The sequence below is a fragment of the Neophocaena asiaeorientalis genome, unplaced genomic scaffold (genome assembly GCF_003031525.2).
Source record: "Neophocaena asiaeorientalis asiaeorientalis breed wild unplaced genomic scaffold, Neophocaena_asiaeorientalis_V1.1 scaffold87, whole genome shotgun sequence".
NCBI lineage: Eukaryota > Metazoa > Chordata > Mammalia > Artiodactyla > Phocoenidae > Neophocaena > Neophocaena asiaeorientalis.
The window spans coordinates 1,256,309-1,277,150 of record NW_020175432.1 but is presented as its reverse complement, the minus strand read 5'-3'; the positions used below and the strand labels follow the sequence as shown (position 1 = coordinate 1,277,150).

The 20,842-nt window shown below is 49.7% G+C and overlaps 1 protein-coding gene across 14 annotated transcripts in view; it reads left to right on the top strand.

The window, feature by feature from the left end:
* The window catches only part of EPS15L1 (epidermal growth factor receptor pathway substrate 15 like 1), a 101,404-nt gene that overhangs the window by 49,237 nt on the left and 31,325 nt on the right, over positions 1–20,842 (top strand). For 12 of the 14 annotated variants that reach the window (XR_003006230.1, XM_024767620.1, XM_024767614.1 and 9 more), the window contains 7 exons: positions 2,660–2,732; positions 8,851–9,012; positions 9,555–9,752; positions 11,279–11,443; positions 16,209–16,332; positions 17,234–17,284; positions 18,382–18,518. Coding sequence is in view for 13 of the 14 variants with exons in the window: in XM_024767620.1 (XP_024623388.1) it covers positions 2,660–2,732; positions 8,851–9,012; positions 9,555–9,752; positions 11,279–11,443; positions 16,209–16,332; positions 17,234–17,284; positions 18,382–18,518 (910 nt within the window). In the remaining variant the exon portion in view is untranslated. The remainder of the gene's footprint in view (positions 1–2,659; positions 2,733–8,850; positions 9,013–9,554; positions 9,753–11,278; positions 11,444–16,208; positions 16,333–17,233; positions 17,285–18,381; positions 18,519–20,842) is intronic. The other 2 variants (XM_024767615.1, XM_024767613.1) reach the window with 1 other exon arrangement.

The following is a 20,842-nucleotide window of genomic DNA, read 5'->3' as shown; positions in this document are numbered from 1 at the left end:
TGAACACATAAAGAAACTGAGTCTCAGGTAGTGACATTGCTGCTTCGGAGCAACAGGTCAACTCTGAGTCTCAGGCCTTGTGTCCAGGTTTCTGTCTTCGTTCCCAGCGCCCACTGCCTTGGTTTCCCCACCTGTAAACAAGGGCTTTGGATGGGGTGTCTGTACTCTCAGAGTCTGGCATAAAAGAATACATCTACTTCCTGTATGCCCCTGTGATCTTCTGCAGAACACCATCCTCTTACCAATTAATTCTGGGGGAGGGCTGGGGGGTGGGGTGCAACAAGCAGAAGGGCCAAAGGCACCCAGCCCTCCACGGGAGACGGACTGTTTCTTGACCGAAAATGAAAACAACATCACTTCGCCAGAGCGAGCTGGATCCCACTCACAGCTGGATGCCCCTTGGGTGGTGTAGTTTGTGTTCTTAGTGGAGCAGAGCCCTGAGAAGCAAAGGCAGGTCAGATGTCATGTGAGACTGGTTAGGTGGGTGGCTGGCTGGCCGGCCACAAAGCCTCAGCCTTGGCCGCCTGCTGAAGCCAGACCCTCTGCTTCATGCTCAGCCCAGAGGATGGCTCCCATTCTGTCATCTGCTCACTGGGGCTGTATTTCCAAACCAGAAATCAGCACGTGCAGCCTGGCAAGGCTGAGAGGGTCTGTGAGGATGGAGGGCCAGTGTCTTAGAGCCTGGGTGGGCCTGTTAATCAGGACTGCAGGTAGAGGAGGGAGGGGACCCTGTAATGCAAGGGTTGGGGTCTTGGAAGGGACAGTGGTGTCCCAGTCAGGCCAGGGCTGCCTCTTCACAGCTGTGCAGCCTCTGGCAGCCTGGAGCGTTTCCCTGTGAAGGCAAGAGGCAAGCGTGTGCAGAGCAAGAGTGTGCAGGAAGCCAGGCCTGGGTGGCTTTGAGAGTGACCTTCAGGCCTGTTGCTTGGCGGTGTGGCGAAACACGCCTCTTCCCTTGACGGGACTCAGTCGTAATGCGTTGGATGTAAAGGGCACGTTGTATCGTTAGGTAGTTCTTAGACTTGTGGAAACGAACATGCAGATGCTCGCGGTTCCATGTCTGGCCCAATGTCCCAGAGGGGGCCTTACGGTCGAGCGAGGGCTGGGTTCCCAGCAGGGGAGGCAGGGTATGTTGGCCACATGAGGTTTCTGATGCTGAGGCAGCCCCTTCAGGCCGCTGTAACAAACTCTCACAGACTGGGGGGCTTGAACAACAGGCCCATACTTACCCCCATCTTGGAGGCTGGAAGTCAAGGTAGAGGTGCAGACAGATCCAGTGTCTGATGAGGCCCATCTCCTGGTTCATAGACAGTGTCTTCTCACCGTGTTCTCAGAGGGTGGAGGGGCAAGGAGGTCTCTGGGGTCTCTCGTAAGGGCATTAATCCCATTCCTGCAGGCTCTACCCTCATGAGCTAAGCATCTCCCAAAGGCCCCACCTCCAAAAACCATCACATTGGGGGGTTAGGGTTTCAACATATGAATTTGTGGGGGGCACAAACAGTCAGTCTCTAAGGAGGAGAGCAAGGCTGGTTGCTGCCCCCGGGGAGCTGTTTGCAGCTGAGGAGGCAGGCAGGGCCCCACCAAGCCCTGGTGCACACAGCGGCCAGCCACAGCCTCCTGTGAGGGAGTAGCTGGGGGCAGCTGCCGGGCCCAGAGACCCTCACTGCCGCATCTTGCTGCCAGCCCTCTGGACTCCTCATCCAATTTTGCATCACTCCAAACACCTCACCATGGCTCCCCCAGCCGAGCTATGCCTTCCTGTTCCCATCGCCTAGGATGTTTTTCCATCGTATATTCTCTTCATAGGCCGTGTCCTCAGAGTCCCTCCCTGGTCATCCTATGCAGGACATTGCACACCCCCTTTCCTCATCCCATTGGATTTCCCTTCGTGGTACTTAGGTTGTGTGCCTTTGTGTGTTGATTTGCCGCCTGTCTCTCTCACTGGCCTGTGAGCTCCGTGAAGGCAGGGCCTCTCTCCGTGTGTCGTCGTGTCTTCAGCGCTCAGTCTTCTGAGCAGTTGTTGCTCACCATTCACGAGCGAGTGTACGTAGGATTTAGAGAATGTATTCATTTTCTCTTGCTGTGTATGGCATGGCTTAAAACAGCACAAATTTATTAGTGCACAGCTCTGTAGACCAGGAGTCTAGATGGGCTTAACTGGGCTTCTTGCTCAGGGCCTCACAAGGTCGAATTCAAGGTGTTGTCCAAGTAGGTGGGGATCTGAATTGAGTTCCTCAAAGTTGGGGGTCTGGGGTCTGCTTTCCATGCTGTGTGGCCAGGGGCTCATTCTGCTCTGAGAGGCTGCCCGGTGCCTGCTCTCTCGTGACCCCTCCATCTTCAAAGTCAGCAGGGGCACATCCAGCCCTTCTCACCCTGGACATTGCTTTGACATTCTCTGCTTTAAAAGGCTTGCGCAGCCATGTTGGGGGCAAAGCCTCATGGCATCCACAGGTTTGACCCACACTTGTAGGGGAGGAGGTCAGGTAGGGCAGATGGTCACGGGGGGCGGGCGTTCCTATACTTCTGCCCCCACTGAGTGGGGTCAGCCCGGGTGGGTTTCTGTGGGATGGATGGGATTGGGTCTTGAGAAGTTGGGATACTGGGGGAATGGTCAACTCATTCACTCTACCTGTACTTTCCTGAACTATTTTTAAACACACAGAGAGAAATACTCACTGGAACAAGACATTAGGGAAAAGGAAGAGGCAATCAGACAGAAAACCAATGAAGTACAGGTAAGCACATGGCTGGTTTTGGAGGAATCAACCTTGTGTCACACGCAGTGCAAGGAGTTCCCAGCAGTGATGGTGGAGCAGGGCAAAGCGGGGGCACCGATGCACTCATTAGAAACTTGAGCTTTTGGGGGCTTCCAAGTTTTTTTTTTAGTTTCCTATACCATACGTAGTGGATTTTTTAAAAATTGAGATGTACAATTCATATAACGTAAAATCTACTGTTCTAAAGTATACACTTCAGTGGTGTTTAGCATGTTCAGTGTGTTGTTTAACCACCACCTCTGTCTAGTTCCAGAACATCTCCATCACCCCAAAAGGGGACCCCGTCCTCATTAGCCGTCTCTCCCCATTCCCGCTCCCAGCCCCTGACAGCCACGAATCCACTTTCTGTCTCTATGGGTTTGTCCGTTCCGGACATTTCATATAAAGGGAATCATGCAACATTCGGCTTTTTGTGTCTGGTTTCTTTCACTCAGCCTGAAGGACAGTCCTGCTTGGAGAGTCTCCTTGTGGGTGGTGGTGACAGCGACACTGGGGGTCTGACAGCTGGGGCTCAACCTGGCTCTCCTTAGCAGCTGTGTGACCTTGGGCAAGTTACTTAACATCTCTAGGCCTCGCGTGACGTTGGTAGTGAGTGGTCTGCTCTCCTGGGCGGTGGGCTGGATCATGGGGTCTGGCATGTGCTCAGCACTCACTCGTCATCTGGGCAGAGGGAGGCTGTGCCAGAAGCGAAATGGTCAGCGCGTGGGAGCTGCACCCTTGAAGAGACATCGGTTCCGAGATGTCTCAGGTCTGAATGAACAGAGACAGCTCTGCCGTCGTGAGGAGACTCGAGTTGTCTCTGGGGCTCTGAGAGCGTGGCTGAGCTGTGCCGCTGGGCCTGACAGTCTCTGCGTGGGGCTTTGAGTGCTCCGAGCTCAGAGCCGGGGAAGGAGGAGCGAGGCTGAGCAGTCAGCGCTGCAGCCCCCACGGCTCGGCCAGGGGACTGTGGGTGGGTGGCTCAGCCTCCCGGCCTCCGTCTTCCCACCTGGCAGTGAGGATCAGCGCCAAGAGCAGCATCTGGCCGCCGTGTGCACCGCCTGAGTGGCTGGTTCTTTCTGGGCCACCTCCTAGGGCAGCGACCTGAGCCAGGCCAGGGGAAGCAGCACCTGATTCAGTCAGGCTCATGGGGCCGAGCCGTGGGGGCTGCAGCGCTGACTGCTCAGCCTCGCTCCTCCTTCCCCGGCTCTGAGCTCGGAGCACTCAAAGCCCCACGCAGAGACTGTCAGGCCCAGCGGCACAGCTCAGCCACGCTCTCAGAGCCCCAGAGACAACTCGAGTCTCCTCACGATGGCAGAGCGGTCTCTATTCATTCAGACCTGAGACATCTCGGAACCGATGTCTCTTCAAGGGCGGCCCTCTTTCCCCCTCCCCTGAGCCTGTCCGCAGAGGGGCTGTAGGATTCCATGAGATACGCAGTGGACAGATGGCATGCAGTGCCTGCCCGCCGGCTGCGGGAAATGTCCTCTGTCGTAGCTGCCATCTGCAGGTGGGGTAGGGTGGACGCTTTGGGACTCTCATTGGTTCACACTGTGCAGTGTCCAGGTTCTTTTTTCCTGGCTTCTCACTCTGTACACGTTGGCATCGGAGGTTGGGCCTTACATGGTCCCCTGGAATGTTTTGGATCAGAAGGCAGGGAACAGCCTGCCTCTATCATCGTGTTTTGGTTTTGTTTGGTTTTTTTTTGCTCAAATGAGTTGCATCATTTATATGACCACAGGTGAAGTGACTCTATTTTTCTGGGTGTTTGTATGTTCATCCTATCATTTTATTCTCACCTGAGCCCTCTGATTTCCACCCATATCCTAGAACTGACCCCTCAGACACAGTTCCCTGTCACCCGTATCACCTCACCCCCATCCTTTCAGCTGTTTGGTGTGGTGGTGCTGGCCTCATCGTCCCTTTCACCTTGGCCCTGGCCCGGCTGGCCATGTGGGTCCCTGGGCAGTTCTCCCTCCCGTTGTGTCTGGGTCACTCTGCACGAGCTCTGGTTTGCATTCCCAAAGCTGGGGATCTGGGTGCTGTGATGTCCTTTGGCTCCAGGGAAACCAGTCACCGGGTCTCTGGCACCTGCTCCTGGGCGATTCTAAGAAAGCCGTTGGGTCGCTGTGATGTCTGGAGGTGCTTTCCCCTCTGGTCTGTAGCAGGCTCAGCAAGGCCACCCGAAACCCTCGCTACTGGGCTCTGATAGCGCACTCCTGCAGCCTTTGAGATGCTGGGGTCCGTGTGGGCCCCGATGGCCCCTCAGAGCTGCAGGGAGCCCAGCTCCAGCCAGGCCAGCCCCTGTCCCACGGGAGCATCACGTGTACTCCAACCAGGACAGGCCCCTGCTGTCGTGTGATGGCAGCTCCTTGGTCAGGGACAGAACACTATATATATTTTAAAGTTCCTCTGTGAAAACCAGGTTTGATTTTGGTTCCTGCTGCCATTTCCCAGATGGGTTTGGCCAGGAGATCATGTGCCATGCCTGCCAGCACAGGCTGCAGGTCAGGGCCCAGCGTCAAGTAGCAGGCCTTGGTCCTCAGGTTAGTTTCTGTTTGGTTTTAAGCAGCGGGAGCTTCAGCTTCAGCCCCCTCAGGCCTCGCCTTCCCCCTCCTGCCCTGGGGATCTCTCCATTTCCATGGCTCCTGTCTTAGTGAGAACCTGCAGCATCTTTGCCTGGTTTACTGTTGCATTTTGTTTTTGTGACAACAGCTTCACTGAGATGTAATTCACATACTATACAATTCATCCATTTAAAGTGTATAATTCAGTGGTTTTTAGCATATGCACAGAGTTGTACATCCATCGCCACAGTCAATTGCAGAACATTTTCATCACTCCAAAACGAAACCCCCTACCCATTAGCGATCCCCAGTCCTCCCCAGCCCTTGGCAACCACGAATCTACATTCTTTTCTCTGGATTTTTCTGTTCAGGACATTTCATATCAATGGGATCACATACTATGTGGCCTTTTGAGTCTGGCCTCTTTTCACTCAGTGTAGTTTTCAAGGTCCATTCATGTTGTTGTTGCGTGTGTCAGTGCTTCATTCCTTTTTATGACTGAATAATGCTTCAGTGTATGGCTGTTTTATTCATTGCTTCATTAGTTGATGGTTGTTTGTGTTTTTCTACTTTTTAGCTGTAGCAAGTAATGCCACTGTGAATATAAATGTGCAAGTTTTTGTGTGGATATATGATTTCACTTCTCTTAGGTGTGTGTGTATGTATATACATTAAGAGTGAAGTTGCGGGTCACATGGTAACTGTATGTTTAACCCTTTGAGGAATTGCCAGACTGTTTTCCAAAGTGGCTGTACCATTTTTCATTCTCACTTTCTCCACATCCTCGCCAACACTTGATATTTTCCATTTTTTATTATAGCCTTCCTAGTGGGTGTGGAGTGGTATCTCATTGATGCTGTCCCTAATGTTGATGAGCATCTTTTCACGTACTTATTGGCCATTTGTGTATTTTCTCTGGAGAAAAGCTAATTCAGATCCTTTGCCCATTTTTAAATTGGGTTATTTGTCTTTTTATAGCTGAGTTGTAAGAGTTCTTTATATTTTCTAGATAAATTCCCTTATCAGATAAATGATTTGCAAATATTATGTCCCAATCTTTGGGTTGTCTTTTCACTTTCTTGATGGCTGTACCCGGGCCCTCGGCAATGAAAGTGAGGAGTCCTAACCACTGGACTGCCAGGGAATTCCCTGAAGCACAAAGGTTTAAAATTTTGCTTTTGGTATCATATCCAAGAACCCATTGCCAAATCCAAGGTCACAAAGATTTACCACACATTTTCTTCTAAGAGTTTTATAGTTTTAGCTGTTACATTTGGGTCTTTGATCCATTTTGAGTGAATTTTTACGTAATGTGTGAAGTAGGGGTCCAACTTCATTGTTTTGCATGTGGAGGGCCCGTTGTCCCAGAACCATTTCTTTGAAGAGACTAATCTTGCCCCCACTGAATGGTCTTGGCACCGTTTTCAAAAATCCGTTGGTCGTAGACATGTGGATTTATTTCTGAACTCTAAGTTCTATCCCATTGATTTCTGCCTTTCCTTATGCCAGTATCACACTGTCTTGATTACTGTTGCTTTGCAGTAAGTTTTGAAATCGGCAAGTGTGAGTCCTCCAGCGTCGTATTTTTCAAGCTTGCTTTGGCTCTCCTGATGAGGTCGGGCCCGTTCCGCGTGGTGTGGCCGTGGACTGTTTTGGCTATTCTGGGTCCCTTTCATTTCCTTATAAATTTTGGAATCTGCTTGTCAGAAGCTCGCTGGCGTTCCAGTGGGGATTGCTCTGAGTCTGTAGGTTGTCTGGGTTTTTTCTGTCTTCTCTTTGCTCCCCCCACTTTGATCCCAGCGCTCTTCCTAACCAGAAGCTGGCAGGTCATCTTCCCGTGGGCTTTTCCATGGCTACGGTAGGCCTGACCCTCCTTCCTCCTTCGTCTCCCCCTCCCCCATCACTTGTCCTTCCCTCACCTGTGGCAAACCCACGTTCCCTACTCTGCCATTAGCTTCCTATCAGACATTCATTGTTAGCTCTCCCAAACTTGTCAGACTTGAGATCTGTTCTTAAAGGTCGGGGACAGGGAGACTGGGGAGCAGAGAACCTAGACCCCCAAAATAGCTCAGAGGTGTGTTTTGGCTGTTGAGAGAGGAGAGAGAGAGCTGTGATTTTTTTTGTCCTCAAAGCAGGGAGAGGGAGACCTTGCACCTCCTTCGAGTTTTATTCTGAAATGACGTCAGCCACCAGCAGCCCCGGCCAGCCCTGGGGATTGGCCTCACCACTCCTGTCCTCCCTGACCGCCCAACAGTCCCCTCAAGTCCGCTCCTTCCTTTGATACCCACGGCCACAACCTCACCCAGGCTGCCATCACCTCTCCCTCGGCCCCAGCTTGAGTCCCCTCCTCACTGTCAGCCCCATAGGCCATGCTCTCCCCTCCCATTCCATCCCTGCTTTAGTTATCTATCTTACAGGTAGGTAAGACATCCCATAAGACATTCGCCTGGTTGAAAATGGACGCCTCCTGCCCTCCCCTGTACCCGCAGAGGTGTAGTCCATCAGCTCCCATGAGGCCTTCCAGGAAGGTCATGTGTGTGTGTGTGTCAGGAGAGACGTCTGTGCATATTCCCCCCTTCCTGATTGCACAAACGCCACTGTGCCTCACATGTGTGCTCTGCTGCATGCCTTGTTCATTTCACATTATAACTCGGTTACAAGGTGAAGTGTCCCTCAGGGTGGGCTGTGCTACAAGTCCAGCCAACTCCGCCTGTGGAAGTTTGCATTGTTGACAGATCTTGCCATCACAAACATTGCACGTTTTCACTTGCGCCATCCCCCTCTAGGATCCTTTCCCTAGAGGTCTAACGGTCGAGTCTGAAGACACCCGCACTGGTCGTCTCGTTAGCTACAGCCCATGGGGAGGAGCTTTAGCAGCTGAGAATCATCACGTCCTGCTCCCATTTTAGATGTCTGCAGGGGCTTCCTGCTGCAGAAGCCAGTGCCGTCTTTGGCATGGCCTGTGGGGCACGGCCTCAGGTGCCCTCGGCCCGCTTTCCTTTGATCCAGCTGGAGCACAGCACCCCTTTCCCTCTGGGGTCCTCTGCGGCCCCGTCCACTCTTCACATTCCTGGCTCTTTTCCTGGCTACCACCTGCTCGTCCTTTGGGTCCGTCGAAGTGGTGCTGCTTCCTTGAACTCTTGTCCACCTGTGCAGCATCAGTATGGTCTCCCCATGCCCCCGTGACTCTGACTAACAGTCTGACCCATGCTATCCCATGTTCGTCTCAGTTCGTGTCTGGGTGATGCCCTTCCCGCCCCAATGATGACCACATGTCACTGGAGAGCTCTTCTTGCCAGGAGCCCAGCCCCACTCCTGGTGCCTGGCCTCTCTTAGGCCATCAGTAAGTATTTGCTGAGGGACTTAGTGAGAGATTCAGCTGGGGCCACCACACTGAGATGTGTGTGGTATTCCCTGTGGAGTGTGCGGTTTTGTAGGACATCTTGGGGGCTCCAGCCCAGGCTGTGACAGTGTTAGCTTGGACGTGCCCCATGTGAACAAGTCTCGAGTAAATTCATGCCACCCTCCCCTAGGAATTGCAAAATGATTTAGACCGGGAAACAAGCAGTTTGCAAGAGCTGGAAGCTCAGAAACAGGACGCCCAAGACCGCCTGGACGAAATGGATCAGCAAAAAGCCAAGCTCCGAGACATGCTGAGTGACGTCAGGCAGAAGTGCCAGGATGAGACCCAGATGGTAAGTCATCATCCCCCACTCTCCCCGCTGAGCCCAGCAGGGGAAGGAGGCTTCTTACGGACTTCCCTGAGCTCACCATGACCGTCTCAGCTCAAGGCTGAGATGTCTACTGGTTTAATAGAGTAGTTGAACGTATCATGTGGAAAAGTGTCCAAGCATTTGTGGCCTGACCTCAGTCTCATCTGCCATGTTACATGTATAAGCATGAACCAGTGTGTGCATACCACCCTGACCCATGCCCCACAGCACGGTGTGGGCACATGTCTCCCCTCCCCTGGTGTCTTAGCTGCTTGTTACAAACCAGGGAGGCTGCAGCTTCAGCAGACTGTAAAACCCTTACATCCCGGTCTGAGGCCTCTTGTGGGGACGTTCAGCCCCAGGGGACAGACAGATTGCCTATGCTTGTCCCGGGTGTGGAGAGGGGTCCATGTAAAGGAAGCCAGGCGTCAGGCTTTCAGGCTGGTGTCCTCTTCCCTGGGTCAGCTTATTTCAAGAACATGAGCCAGAATTCTTCCTCGAAGTCGTGTTTCATCTCTTTTCAGATTTCCTCACTGAAGACTCAGATCCAGTCCCAGGAATCCGACCTCAAGTCCCAGGAAGACGACCTGAACCGGGCCAAATCTGAGCTGAACCGACTGCAGCAGGAGGAGACGCAGCTGGAGCAGAGCATTCAGGCTGGGAAAGTTCAACTGGAAACCATCATCAAGTCCCTGAAATCCACGCAAGACGAAATCAACCAGGTATCTCGAGGGGCTGGGGCGGGGCCTGCCACCACTGGCTGTGGCCGGGGGCTTCTGGGGTCTCCTGCCAAGCGGGGTGGCTGCCACGAGCAAAGCAGTCACAGAGGGGTGTGCGACTAGCGGTCCCAGGTGTCTGCGCTGCAGTAGTTATTTTCTTTGCTCTCACCCACCTCCCTTTCTTCTTGGAAGCCTTCATTCAGCCTGAAGGTGAAGTGCTGAGAACGCCCCCAGAGTGCGTTCCACCATCGTGTTGACTTTGGCCTGGTGGTGTCTGCTTTGCCTCACCGGCCTTCCACTTCCCCGCCTGAGCGCACATCATTTTTGTGGAGCGGGCGGGGTCTGGGTGAGGACATTAAGTTAACTCATTTGGAGAGAGCCTTGGGTTCAGGACATGCTCTCCCCAGCCTTGGTCCTTGTACAAGCAAGAGGGACAGAGTCCAAGACACCTTCCAGCACCCCTCTGTCCCTATGTATTGATAGTTCGAAGACCAGCACACCGAGGAGGCCCCATCCTCTCAGGAGCATCGCCCCACATAGGCCCCTGTCCAGGTACCCCTCCCTGTCCCGCTCTGGGGTGAAGGCCTTGAGGCCTGTGGCCGCTGCCCACCAGCAGAGGGAGAGCTCTTTTCCTGCTCCCCTGTATGTAACGGCCAAAGGCCTCCTTGCTGGCCCTTGAGTGTCCCACCTACAGAGTGAGGGTGATGTTTGTTTGACCTTGGCAGTATCTAAATGCGTGTTCGTGCTTCCTTTCTTTTGACTGACTCGATCTCTTTGCTCTTTTTGCCAGTTTACTGGCAAAAGTTGATGACAAACTCAAATCTCAGGGATTTAATGCCATATATTGTGCTTTTTTGTTAATTAATACTTGTAGGGTTATCTTATGTCTTTTCCCTCCCAGCCTTTGGAGTTTATAAAACATAGGTAGGAGCCAAGACATAAATGTATGTTAGTGATAATGATAACGATGTTAAAAATGATAGCTGCTGCTTATTAAGGCCCACCCTGCTGGACACCGCAAGAGGGGTTTTACCCGTCATTTCCAGGGCTCCATCTTGGAGAAGAGGAAACAGAGAGGTTAGATCACCAGTGCATACGAGACAGTTAAGATAAAGCTGGGGTGTGTCTGACGTCACAGATTGCCTTCCTTCCCCTGGCCTCACGTGCCTCCTCCAGGAGCAAGGAGGAGCAAATGGGGTAATAAATCCCACGAAGGAAAGTGACCGCTGAATATCACTTTGAATAGATTGTGCATCTGGATTTTGTCCCATTTCACTTCCTTCCGAGTCACCAAATGTCTGAACACTTGCCTTTCTCAGGGACCGCCTGGGGCAGCAGAAGGGTCTCGTCTTGGTTTACAAGCGGTCTCGTGTCTCATAAACATGGCAACGGGAATTGTCTACTCCGTAGATGGGTAATTCAGTTACCATTGTGAATCGTCCGGGGTTGGATGTTAGGAGAAAAAAATGTGTTGCCTAATACTTTTTTCCTAAACCCTACTTGATGCCGACGATGTCTTTATTGTACAGGCAAGAAGCAAGCTTTCCCAGCTGCACGAAAGCCACCAGGAAGCCCAGAGGAGTCTGGAGCAGTATGACGAGGTGCTCGACGGGGCCCACGGCGCCAGTTTGACCAACTTAGCAGAGCTGAGCGAGGGCGTCTCCCTGACAGAGAGGGGCGGTTTTGGAGCCATGGTAAAGGTTGAATAAATGTAAATGTAAAGGTCCCGGGATCAGGCCCCACACTGGAATCAGAGAAGGCCCTGCCCGCTTGATCCAGCACTTGCCAGCCTCGATTCTGTTCAAGTGCAGGGTGTTTCTTGTTTTCGCTGCTGCTTTGCGTGTCCCCACCAGCCCTGCAGCCTGGCGTCCGGGGCCACACTCCATCCTGGTGTCTGGGACAAAGCCAAGGATAGGCCTGAATCCTTTCTAAGACCAGTTTGTAAGGACCTCCATCTCCGTGAGCTGATCACCCGAATTTGGAGGGCTTCCCGAACTTAACCAAAATTGGATCAACTCTCATACATTGTGGAACCCCGCATCCTACTAATTGGGAGTTTGGAGGAATGTGTGTGTGTGTGTGTGTGTGTGTGTGTGTGTGTGTGTGTGTGTGTTTCTGTGTTTCTACAAGGAGCACCTTGAAAATCACACGTATAGGTAAAGATCAAGAACAATGACAGCCCTCCTGGGGTGTTGCTGTATCACCTACGAATTGGCCTCTCTCCTGAAATCTTGGTCACGTTTGAGACTTTGGCACTTGGGTTCAAAACTCATGACCCTGGGGGTGCTGGTGAAGGCCCGGCCTCTTAGGTTTCTGCAGGCCCTCAGGCTGCTGACATCCAGCAGTGTTACTTTGTCCTTTGTTCCTGCCAGAGTTGGCCGTAGCAGCCCTGAGCCCTGGCGTGTGCCGTTTTGCAGTTTATTCTGGCTGACGAGAGTGTCTTTGTGCATCTCTGTGCTGTTGCGGGAGCCAGTGGGATGCTGTTTGTCTCGGTGGTTTCGTCGTGCTCTGCTCCCAAAGCCTTTCACCGCACGCCCCGCACTGACATCTCTCTCTCCCAGGCTCTTGCTCCTGGCCCTGTTTGCCTCATGGATTCCTTCCCCTCCTTGTAATAATTCAGACTCTCTGTCTCTCTTCATGTGAGACTCGGCTCTTCCTGTGCATTTCTTGACATGTTTCTTTTCTCAGTAGCCAAGTACTCAGTCCCAAGGATTTATGGGGAAGCTTACGCCTCCTCCCCCCGGATTGCAGAAGACCTGTTGGTGTTCTCATCTGTCTCTTGTCTCTGGCCGTCACTGCCTCCCTCTGCCATTCACACATTCCTTTCCTTAGGGAATTGTAAAGGAGTGAATTCCATATCTGCTCCTGGGCCCGTTGTCAGCTTCGTCAGCTTTACCGTCTAAATAGAGACTGTGACCGTTCCTTCTTCCTGAACTGAGTGAGGCAGAATTTCCTGCTTGGCTGTCTGTCTCAGAGTGTGCGTTTCAGCTTCTTAGCCCCGCTCTTATTCTTCCCTCTGTCACTGGTACCCTCACACGGCTCTTAGCTTGCCCTGTTCCGTCTTAGTTCATGGAACAGCTCACTTTTAAACCCTCTCGCAGGCTTTGATAAGATTGGTTTTCTTGGATAAAAAGTTGACAGTGAAGTGGCAGTTTGAAAGCAGCATGGGACTTCCCTCCCCTCTCCTGCCCCCCACAGATTTTTTTACCTTTATTTTTATTCATCTCATTAGTGGGCACAGTTTACATGATAGTCAATTCATCTTGAAACGTCGACATCGCATATGTTACGTAGAAACTCAAAACCAGTGTTTGAGAGAAAAACTATTTTTATCTTGTTGTACAAATACAGTTTTTAAAGCACTTTTTGGTTTGTTTCCATTTCTTAATAAACACTTTGAAGAGGGCTTTTTGTTTACTCCTGGACATTTCAGGACTGCTCCGGAGGAGAGGGACCTCTCTTAGTTCTCTTTGAGGGGATGAAAGTGAGGAGTTTAGTTTCTTGAGAGCAAGTGTAACCAAAGAGGTGCGTCTAGAACTTTCTAAGTCTGGACGGTTTTACTAAAGTTACTAAGTTTAGTGTTAGGCTCACGTGATTTTACTTTGTCCAAGACAGCAGGATTCTTAAAGCCATATTTATTTCTTATCTGTCATCCACTGATGAGAATACTGGCCTCTTGTCCTTGGAGTCAGCACTCAGCCAACCGGTCTACTAGAGAGAAGGTAATAAATCATCACAGACTTTAGTCTCGCCGAGAACTCATCATGAAAGAAGGGCTTGTCTGTCACATCCAGCCCCTGGAGTGCTAGAGCCAGTTTTATTGACTCTCCAGAGCCGATTATTAAATAGGAATTTTGTAAGCTGTTATTCAACCTTTGGTAACTGGACGTCAACCATGGTGGGAGTAGCTACACCATGTGAATTGGCAGAGGCTAACAATCAGGGCTTTTTATTTTTTTCCCCCCAGAGCACTGGTTCACCAGCACACCACTGCCTAGCCCCCATCTAAAGGGAAGGAATGTCACAGAATGTCACCTAGATGCCCTTTCAGAGTTGTCATGTCTGTTTCCCAAGAAGTGCAGTAATTAAGACCAGAACTCATTGTTCGAGGTGTTCTCCCTCTGCCACGGGTGGGATCGTTCATCCCGTGCTTGGCGGCTGCACTTGCGTCTCCCAAGTGGGCAGATGGCTCCGTGCTCATTGGCAGGAGGTCAGTGGATGGTGGAGTTTACGGCCTCTCTGCACCAGGGGAAATCTAGTTTTCTGCTCTGGATCTGTGAAATGGAATCCAAACCACCTGTGGTTACCCTAACCACATGAATCCTGCCGGGGTCTTCTTAGGCTTCTCCTTTGAAGGGGAGGGAGCGGTTGCTGCCTTAGGCAAACAGTTGCTCCTGAGAGAGAGATTGCAGACTTGACTTTCCGCTCAGGGGATTTCGGGCCAGACCCCCCAGTATCAGTCTCTTCTCTGCCATTGTCCACTGTTACTTGTCAGTCTTCCAAGTGGCAATTGAAAACATTATAAAAACAAAAACAAAACAACACAACCAATTTGTACATCAGTGCTAATTAAAAACTAAATAGAAGCTTCCACACCGAGGCCAAGTTGTCATTCTTAACTCACTACTTTATCCACCTCATACATCATCTCTCTCTGTTCTTCTGGAACAGATACGTTCCTTCCCCTGGGCTGCAGTGGGAGAGGTTTATTTTCCACACCGGCCTCCTGGCTTCCTTAGATTAGGACTTCTCCATCACGTTGATCTGTGTCTCAGAACCCCATTGGGTGCTTGCTGGCGCGGGCATGTCACAGTAGTTAGCAGTACGACGTCCTTACTGAGTCCTTGCCCTGCTGCCGGACACGGTGCTTGCAGACATCAGTACTTACTTGCCTAAGAACTGGCTTATTTTCCCCACCTTGGGAAACCCTGTGGTTGGAGGCTCCAGATAATCTTTCTCAGGTAAGGAAAATCGTTCCGTATTCATCAGAGGGCAGGGGTGTTGGTCAGTCCTTCCGAAGCCTTGGGCTTCCTGTTAGCCTGGTGCCTCTGAGATCCGTCCTGCTCCCTGAAGTCAACTGGCCCAGGGTGGTAGGAGCCTCGTCAGGAATCTTCCTTTGGCCCCTTTGACGTCATTGCCCTGTATTTTCACAGAAGCCCAGCTCTTTAATCAGTTGGAATAATGGCTGAGTTTGCCAGCCCCGAGGATGCTGACACATTTGCCAGATTCAGTGAGGATGTTGTGCTTTTTAACATCATAGTGAAACCTTCATGTTTTCACTGAGGGTGTGTCTTCATTAACCAAAATATCTCAGTATTTCTGAACCAAGTACACCGTCCCTATGTGTACTGTGAAGCCTCTCCCCAGCCCTTTCAGGTCATTTTCCACTATAAAGACGTGCTCTTCAAAAGCCAGTTTTTTTCCCTTCTGATTTAAATATTCTTGTTTGTTTCTAGAAATAAGCACTTTTTTAAAAAAATGCAAAGTGTTGCATATGCTCTAGTAGTTCTAACTGCGTAAGCACTCATTTCCTCTCAGGATGTAAATAGCCAGCATGTTTCTTGGTGTGGAAACGGCATTTTTTAAAATGCCCACGTAGGTAACACACTCTGAGAAGGTGTTTGAGGGAGGCACACCTTTGAACAAGGCCTCTAGCTGCAGTCGTTGGTGGCTCGTTACATTTTCTTTCTGACATTTCCAAAAACATGACTTTTTTTCTGACTCGATTTTTTTGTTTTAATTGTGGTAAAAGGCACGTAACGTAGAATTTACCATCTTAACCATTTTTTATTATACAGTTCAGTAGTGTTAAGTTTATTCACATTGTACCACTAAGCTCCAGAACTTTTTCATACCCATTAAGCAATAACTCCCCCTCCCCCCTCCCCCAGTCCCTGGCACCCACTATTGTGCTTTCTGTCTCTATGAATTTGATGTCTCTAGGGACTTCATGTAAGTAGAATTACACAATATTTGTCTTCTTGTGACTAGCTTCTTTCACTTAGCATAATGTGTTCAGGGTTCATCTGTGTTGCATGTGTCAGAATTTCCTTTTTAAGGCTGAATAGTATTCCATTGTATGTACATACCACATTTTGCTTATTCACTCATCCATCAGTAGGCGCTTGGGTTGCTTCCACTCAATGATTTTTAAATAAACTTTTTAATTTTAGAAGACTTATAGAAAAGTTGCAGAGATGGTACAGAGAGTTCCCATGTACCCCACACCCAGCTTCTCCTATTATTAACATCTTGTACGGTACATTTATCATAACTAATGAACCATTGTCGACATGTTATCATTAACTAAAGTCCATCTTCTATGGTTTTTTAAAAAAATTACTCTCTTTAGGGTCACATCATTTACAGGGAAAATATACCAGTTAGGTATAGAATTCTGTACTTTGCTTTAAATCTGAAATAATTAAATCCCTGTCCTGTCTCTTCACAAAATTATAGGACGATCCTTTCAAAAATAAAGCCTTGTTATTTAGCAACAACGCCCAAGAATTGCATCCGGATCCTTTTCAGGCAGAAGACCCCTTCAAATCTGACCCATTTAAAGGAGCCGATCCCTTCAAAGGTATCTCATTTGGCATCCACTTTATCATTGAAAGGCTGTTTTGTGCCCCCTAGGGTTGTCCAGTGACTAGAACAGTTAGGAGGAAAGAAATTCTTTGAGCCTAATGGGCCTCTTGAGTTTTTCACCCCACCTGGTTATCTAAAGAGCTATGGTGTTGAGGGGAGGGGGTGGGAAGAGCTCCAGGCTCACCTAGAGACATCCACGTTCAAGGGCGGCCTGCTTGGCCCTGAGACTCTGCATGCTTCAGTTCCCATCCACCTCTCGGGATTGATAAGATAATCAGACGTAGTGGTGATTATGGAACCACCTAGTAAACAGCAGATCCCCCACATAAACATCTAAGGTCTTAATGTGGTGAGTTCATCCAGATCCACACACGAGTCAAGAATAAGAAGAATTCTAGAAACAAGATTTCCTAAGTTCTTCAGTTTTTGCAGAGCAAAACAGTATTTCCAAGAAGGCTATCTGTACTTTTCTGAGAAAAATGCCAGGGCAGGGAGAGGGCAGAGGGAGTGCCTTTCCAGTTTCAGATTTGGAGTGGAAGCACCTTAGTTCTGAGAGATGAGTCAGGCAGCTCCCGAAACTCAGATGTGCCATGCGGCTGAGGGTGGGGCAGCTCCGGGGTCCCAAGTTCTTGGAGCCCTGGGAAGTGACGGGGAGGGGCAGGGGTGAGACAGGAGAGTAAAGCACTGTGTAGAAAGAGAGAGTGTGAATTCAGGCTTGCCCTACATTTTCCTTGATTTGGGCCCGTGTTGAGCAGCCAACAATACTTTTCATTTTATCTTAGTTGTCCTCGCCATGACAAACTGCCTTAGTCAGTGGCTGCCCCTGGTTCCCCACTTTGCTCTGCCAAGGTCGTTTCTACCATAGACCTGAACGGTCCTCTCTCCTCTAAATCCAGGTGACCCGTTCCAGAGCGACCCCTTTGCCGAACAACAGACGGCTTCAACAGGTAAAAAAAAAAAAAAAAAAGCCTAAGCCTTTGTTAAAAGAAACATCTTGTGGACTGGCTCTCAGAATATTCCCATTCCTAGTTCAGGTTGAAGGATATGGGGAAACACCTTGCAGCCTCCTTTGCCAGGTCAGTTTCTGAAGGAACCTCCATTGTCCCTCTCTTTCACAGTCTGGTGCCCCTTCTTGCCAGTCGCACAGCATGATGAGAATTAGAACTAGAAAAGAAGCCCCTGATAGCTAGGCCACTGTTTGGACACTTGTGTCACCTGTGGTGGCATCAGGGTGTCCCGTTGGTACCCACATGCGGTGGCACTTCTGCCCACACATACCAGGGAGTGGACTGGGAAGGACAGCATCGCATTGCATAAAAGCCTAGCATCTTGTTCCCTGCTGGTGATGGTGGCTTGCCCCTCCTATAGTCACCAGGCCCACACCTCACGTTCGAGGAGAATGAACGCACCCTGGGCGTGGTGTTGGGATCTTGCTGCCTATTTATCTAATTTTTCCCCTTGTATTCGTTTTTTCTATTGAGGTGAAATTCACATAACACAAAATTAACAAATTCACATAACACAGATTAACCACATTTCAGTGACGTTTAGTTCATTCACTGTGTTACGCAGCCACCACCTCTGTGTAGCTCCAGAACATTTCCATCACCCCAAAAGGAGACCCTGTCCCCGTGAGCAGTCTCCCTAGTCCCACTCTCCAGCCCCTGCTTTCTGTCCTTATGGATTTACTCATTTTATTTGTTCATATTATTTTGAAATCAAGTGTTATTGAGAGGTATAATTAACACACAACAGAACTCACCCATTTTAAGTGCAGAACTGGACAAGTTTTGACAAATGTGTATAGTTGTGTGAGAGAGAGAACATTTCCATTGTCCCAGAAGGTTCCCTGGTCTCCCCCACCCCCTACCCCCCCAGGTCTCTGGCAACCACTGACCTGCTTTCTGCCACTACGGTTTGTACCTTTTCTAGACTCTCATGTAAATAGTACCAGTCAGTTGTGTGTTCTTTTATATTTGGGTTCTTTCACTAGGCATAATGTTTATTCATGGGGCATTTTTTTTCTTCTTTCCAAAACACCTAGATCCATTCGGAGGGGATCCTTTCAAAGAAAATGACCCATTCCATGGCTCTGCCCCCGACGACTTCTTTAAGAAACAGACAAAGAACGACCCATTTACCTCAGACCCATTCACGAAAAACCCTTCCTTACCTTCAAAGGTGAGTGACCCCGGAAAGGCTGCCTTCTGGTGCTGCCCGTGTGCATGCTCTGCGTGTGTGAAGGCAGCCCTTTCCATTCCCCACCCTCTGTGGACCGAGTTAGGGCCTCCATCACTCAGACCGTGAGTGCTAAGCCTGACGACCGAGGGCTCTGCAAGGCCAGGGGATTCCCCAGGGGCTGGCTCAAAGGCCAAGCCTCGTTACTGCATAGCAAGGTGACCCTTTCTGCCGATCCCTCCAGAGGCTTGTCCCACGAAGCAAGGTGTCACATCCAGCAGTCCAGTGAGCCCAAGTCAGGGCGGGCTGTGTCCTGAACAGCTGTCGCTCCTCTGTCCCTTTCTGTGCCCCTTTACTTCAGCTCAGGCCCACCTGCTGGGTTCTCTGCTCTGTCGTCTGCCCCCAGTGCCACTCCACCTCCCAATAAAGACAAAATAGAGCACCACACACTCCCACAGGTTGCCATGTGACTGCTCCTGCCATCTTCCTAGTGCAAAGCACTAATGGTGACATTGGCATCAGCCAGCCTCAGTGGGTCCCCGCCATGGCAGGAGGAAGTCCAGACCCACAGCCTGGCTGCACTTAGTGTGCTCCCCCGCCCCCCAGCAAGTAGTAAACCATACCTTTTGCACGTTAGACTCAACAGACTGGTTTAAATTGGTGTAAATGAGGATTTAAAAAGCAAAAAGTAACTTTGTGATTGAATAGAGAATTTTTGTGTCTAAGTGAGGGCAATGTATAGCCTTCCTTCACGTTCTAGGCTGCATCTCTGTCCCCACCTTACCCATTCCCTAGTTTTTCACTTCTCCATGGACCTACTGGTATGTATCACTGGCCCCAGAGCTCCTTGAAGGCAGGGATTAACCTGTAACGTTTCTATCTGCGAGACCTGTCATGGGATCCCCCCCTTTCATCGCTGGTGTTGGTGGTCTGTGTTATCTGCGTTTATCAATTTTGTCGATCTTTTCCACGAGCCAACTTTTGGCTGTGTTAATTTTCTCTCCTCTTTGTTTCCTGTTTCACTGATTTCTGCTCTTCATTATTTCCTTCCTCCCACTTCGCTCTTCTGTTTCTAACTTCTTAAGGTACAACCTTAGGTCGTTGGTCTTGGATCTTCTTTTCTAATATGAGTGTTTAAAGCTATGCATTTCTTTTGAGGTGCTGCTTTAGCTGCATTCCATCCATTTTGGTATGTTGTATCTTCATTGTCATTCATTTTGAGATATTTTCCAGTTTTCCTTGTGAATGCTCTGTTGAACCTGGATTATTTAAAGTACATTGTTTCATTTCGAGATACTTTTTTTTCCCCCTAGGTATTTTATAATACTGATTTCTAATTAAATCTACTGTTATTAGAGGGCATATTTTGTATGTTTTCGGTCCTTTTAGATTTATTGAGACTCGTTTTATGGTCTGTGTTGGTGAACATACTTTGTACACTTGAGAAGAATGTCTATTTGCCGTTGTTGGGTGTAACGTTCTGTAAATGCCAGTTAGGTCAAGGTGGTTGTTCTGATTGTCTGTATTTTCTTCCCTTTGGCCACACCATGCGGCTTGCGGGATCTTAGTGCCCCGATCAGGGATTGAACCCAGGCTGCAGCAGTGAAAGTGCCCAGTCCTAACCACTAGACTGCCAGGGAGTTCCCCTTTTTTCCTTTTTTTAAAATGTAAGGTATAGTTGACTTACAATATTGTGTTAGTTTCTAATGTACAGCAGAGTGATTCAGTATACATATATACATATATATATATATATACTTTTTCCATTATGGTTTGTTACAGGACTGGTCATCTATTTTTTTTTTTAAACTAACTCATTTATTTATTTATATTTTTGGCTGTGTTCGGTCTTCGTTTCTGTGCGAGGGCTTTCTCTAGTTGCGGCGAGCGGGGGCCACTCTTCATCGCCGTGCACGGGCCTCTCACTGTCGTGGCCTCTCCTGTTGCGGAGCACAGGCTCCAGACACACAGGCTCAGTAGTTGTGGCTCACGGGCCCAGTCGCTCCGTGGCATGTGGGATCTTCCCAGACCAGGGCTCGAACCCGTGTCCCCTATATTGGCAGGCAGATTCTCAACCACTGTGCCACCAGGGAAGCCCTGGTCATCTATTCTTATGGTTTTTGTTTGTTTGTAAGCTCTACCAGTTGCTGAGAGAGGAGTGTTAAAATCTCCTATGATTGCAGAATTGTCCATATCCTCCTTAGTTCTGTCAAGTTTAACTTCATGTGTTTTGAAGCTCTGTCAGGTGCCTACACATTCATGATTGTTGTGTCATCCTGATGCAGTGACCTTTTTTTCTTTGTAAAGGGTTCCTTTTTTCCTCTGGT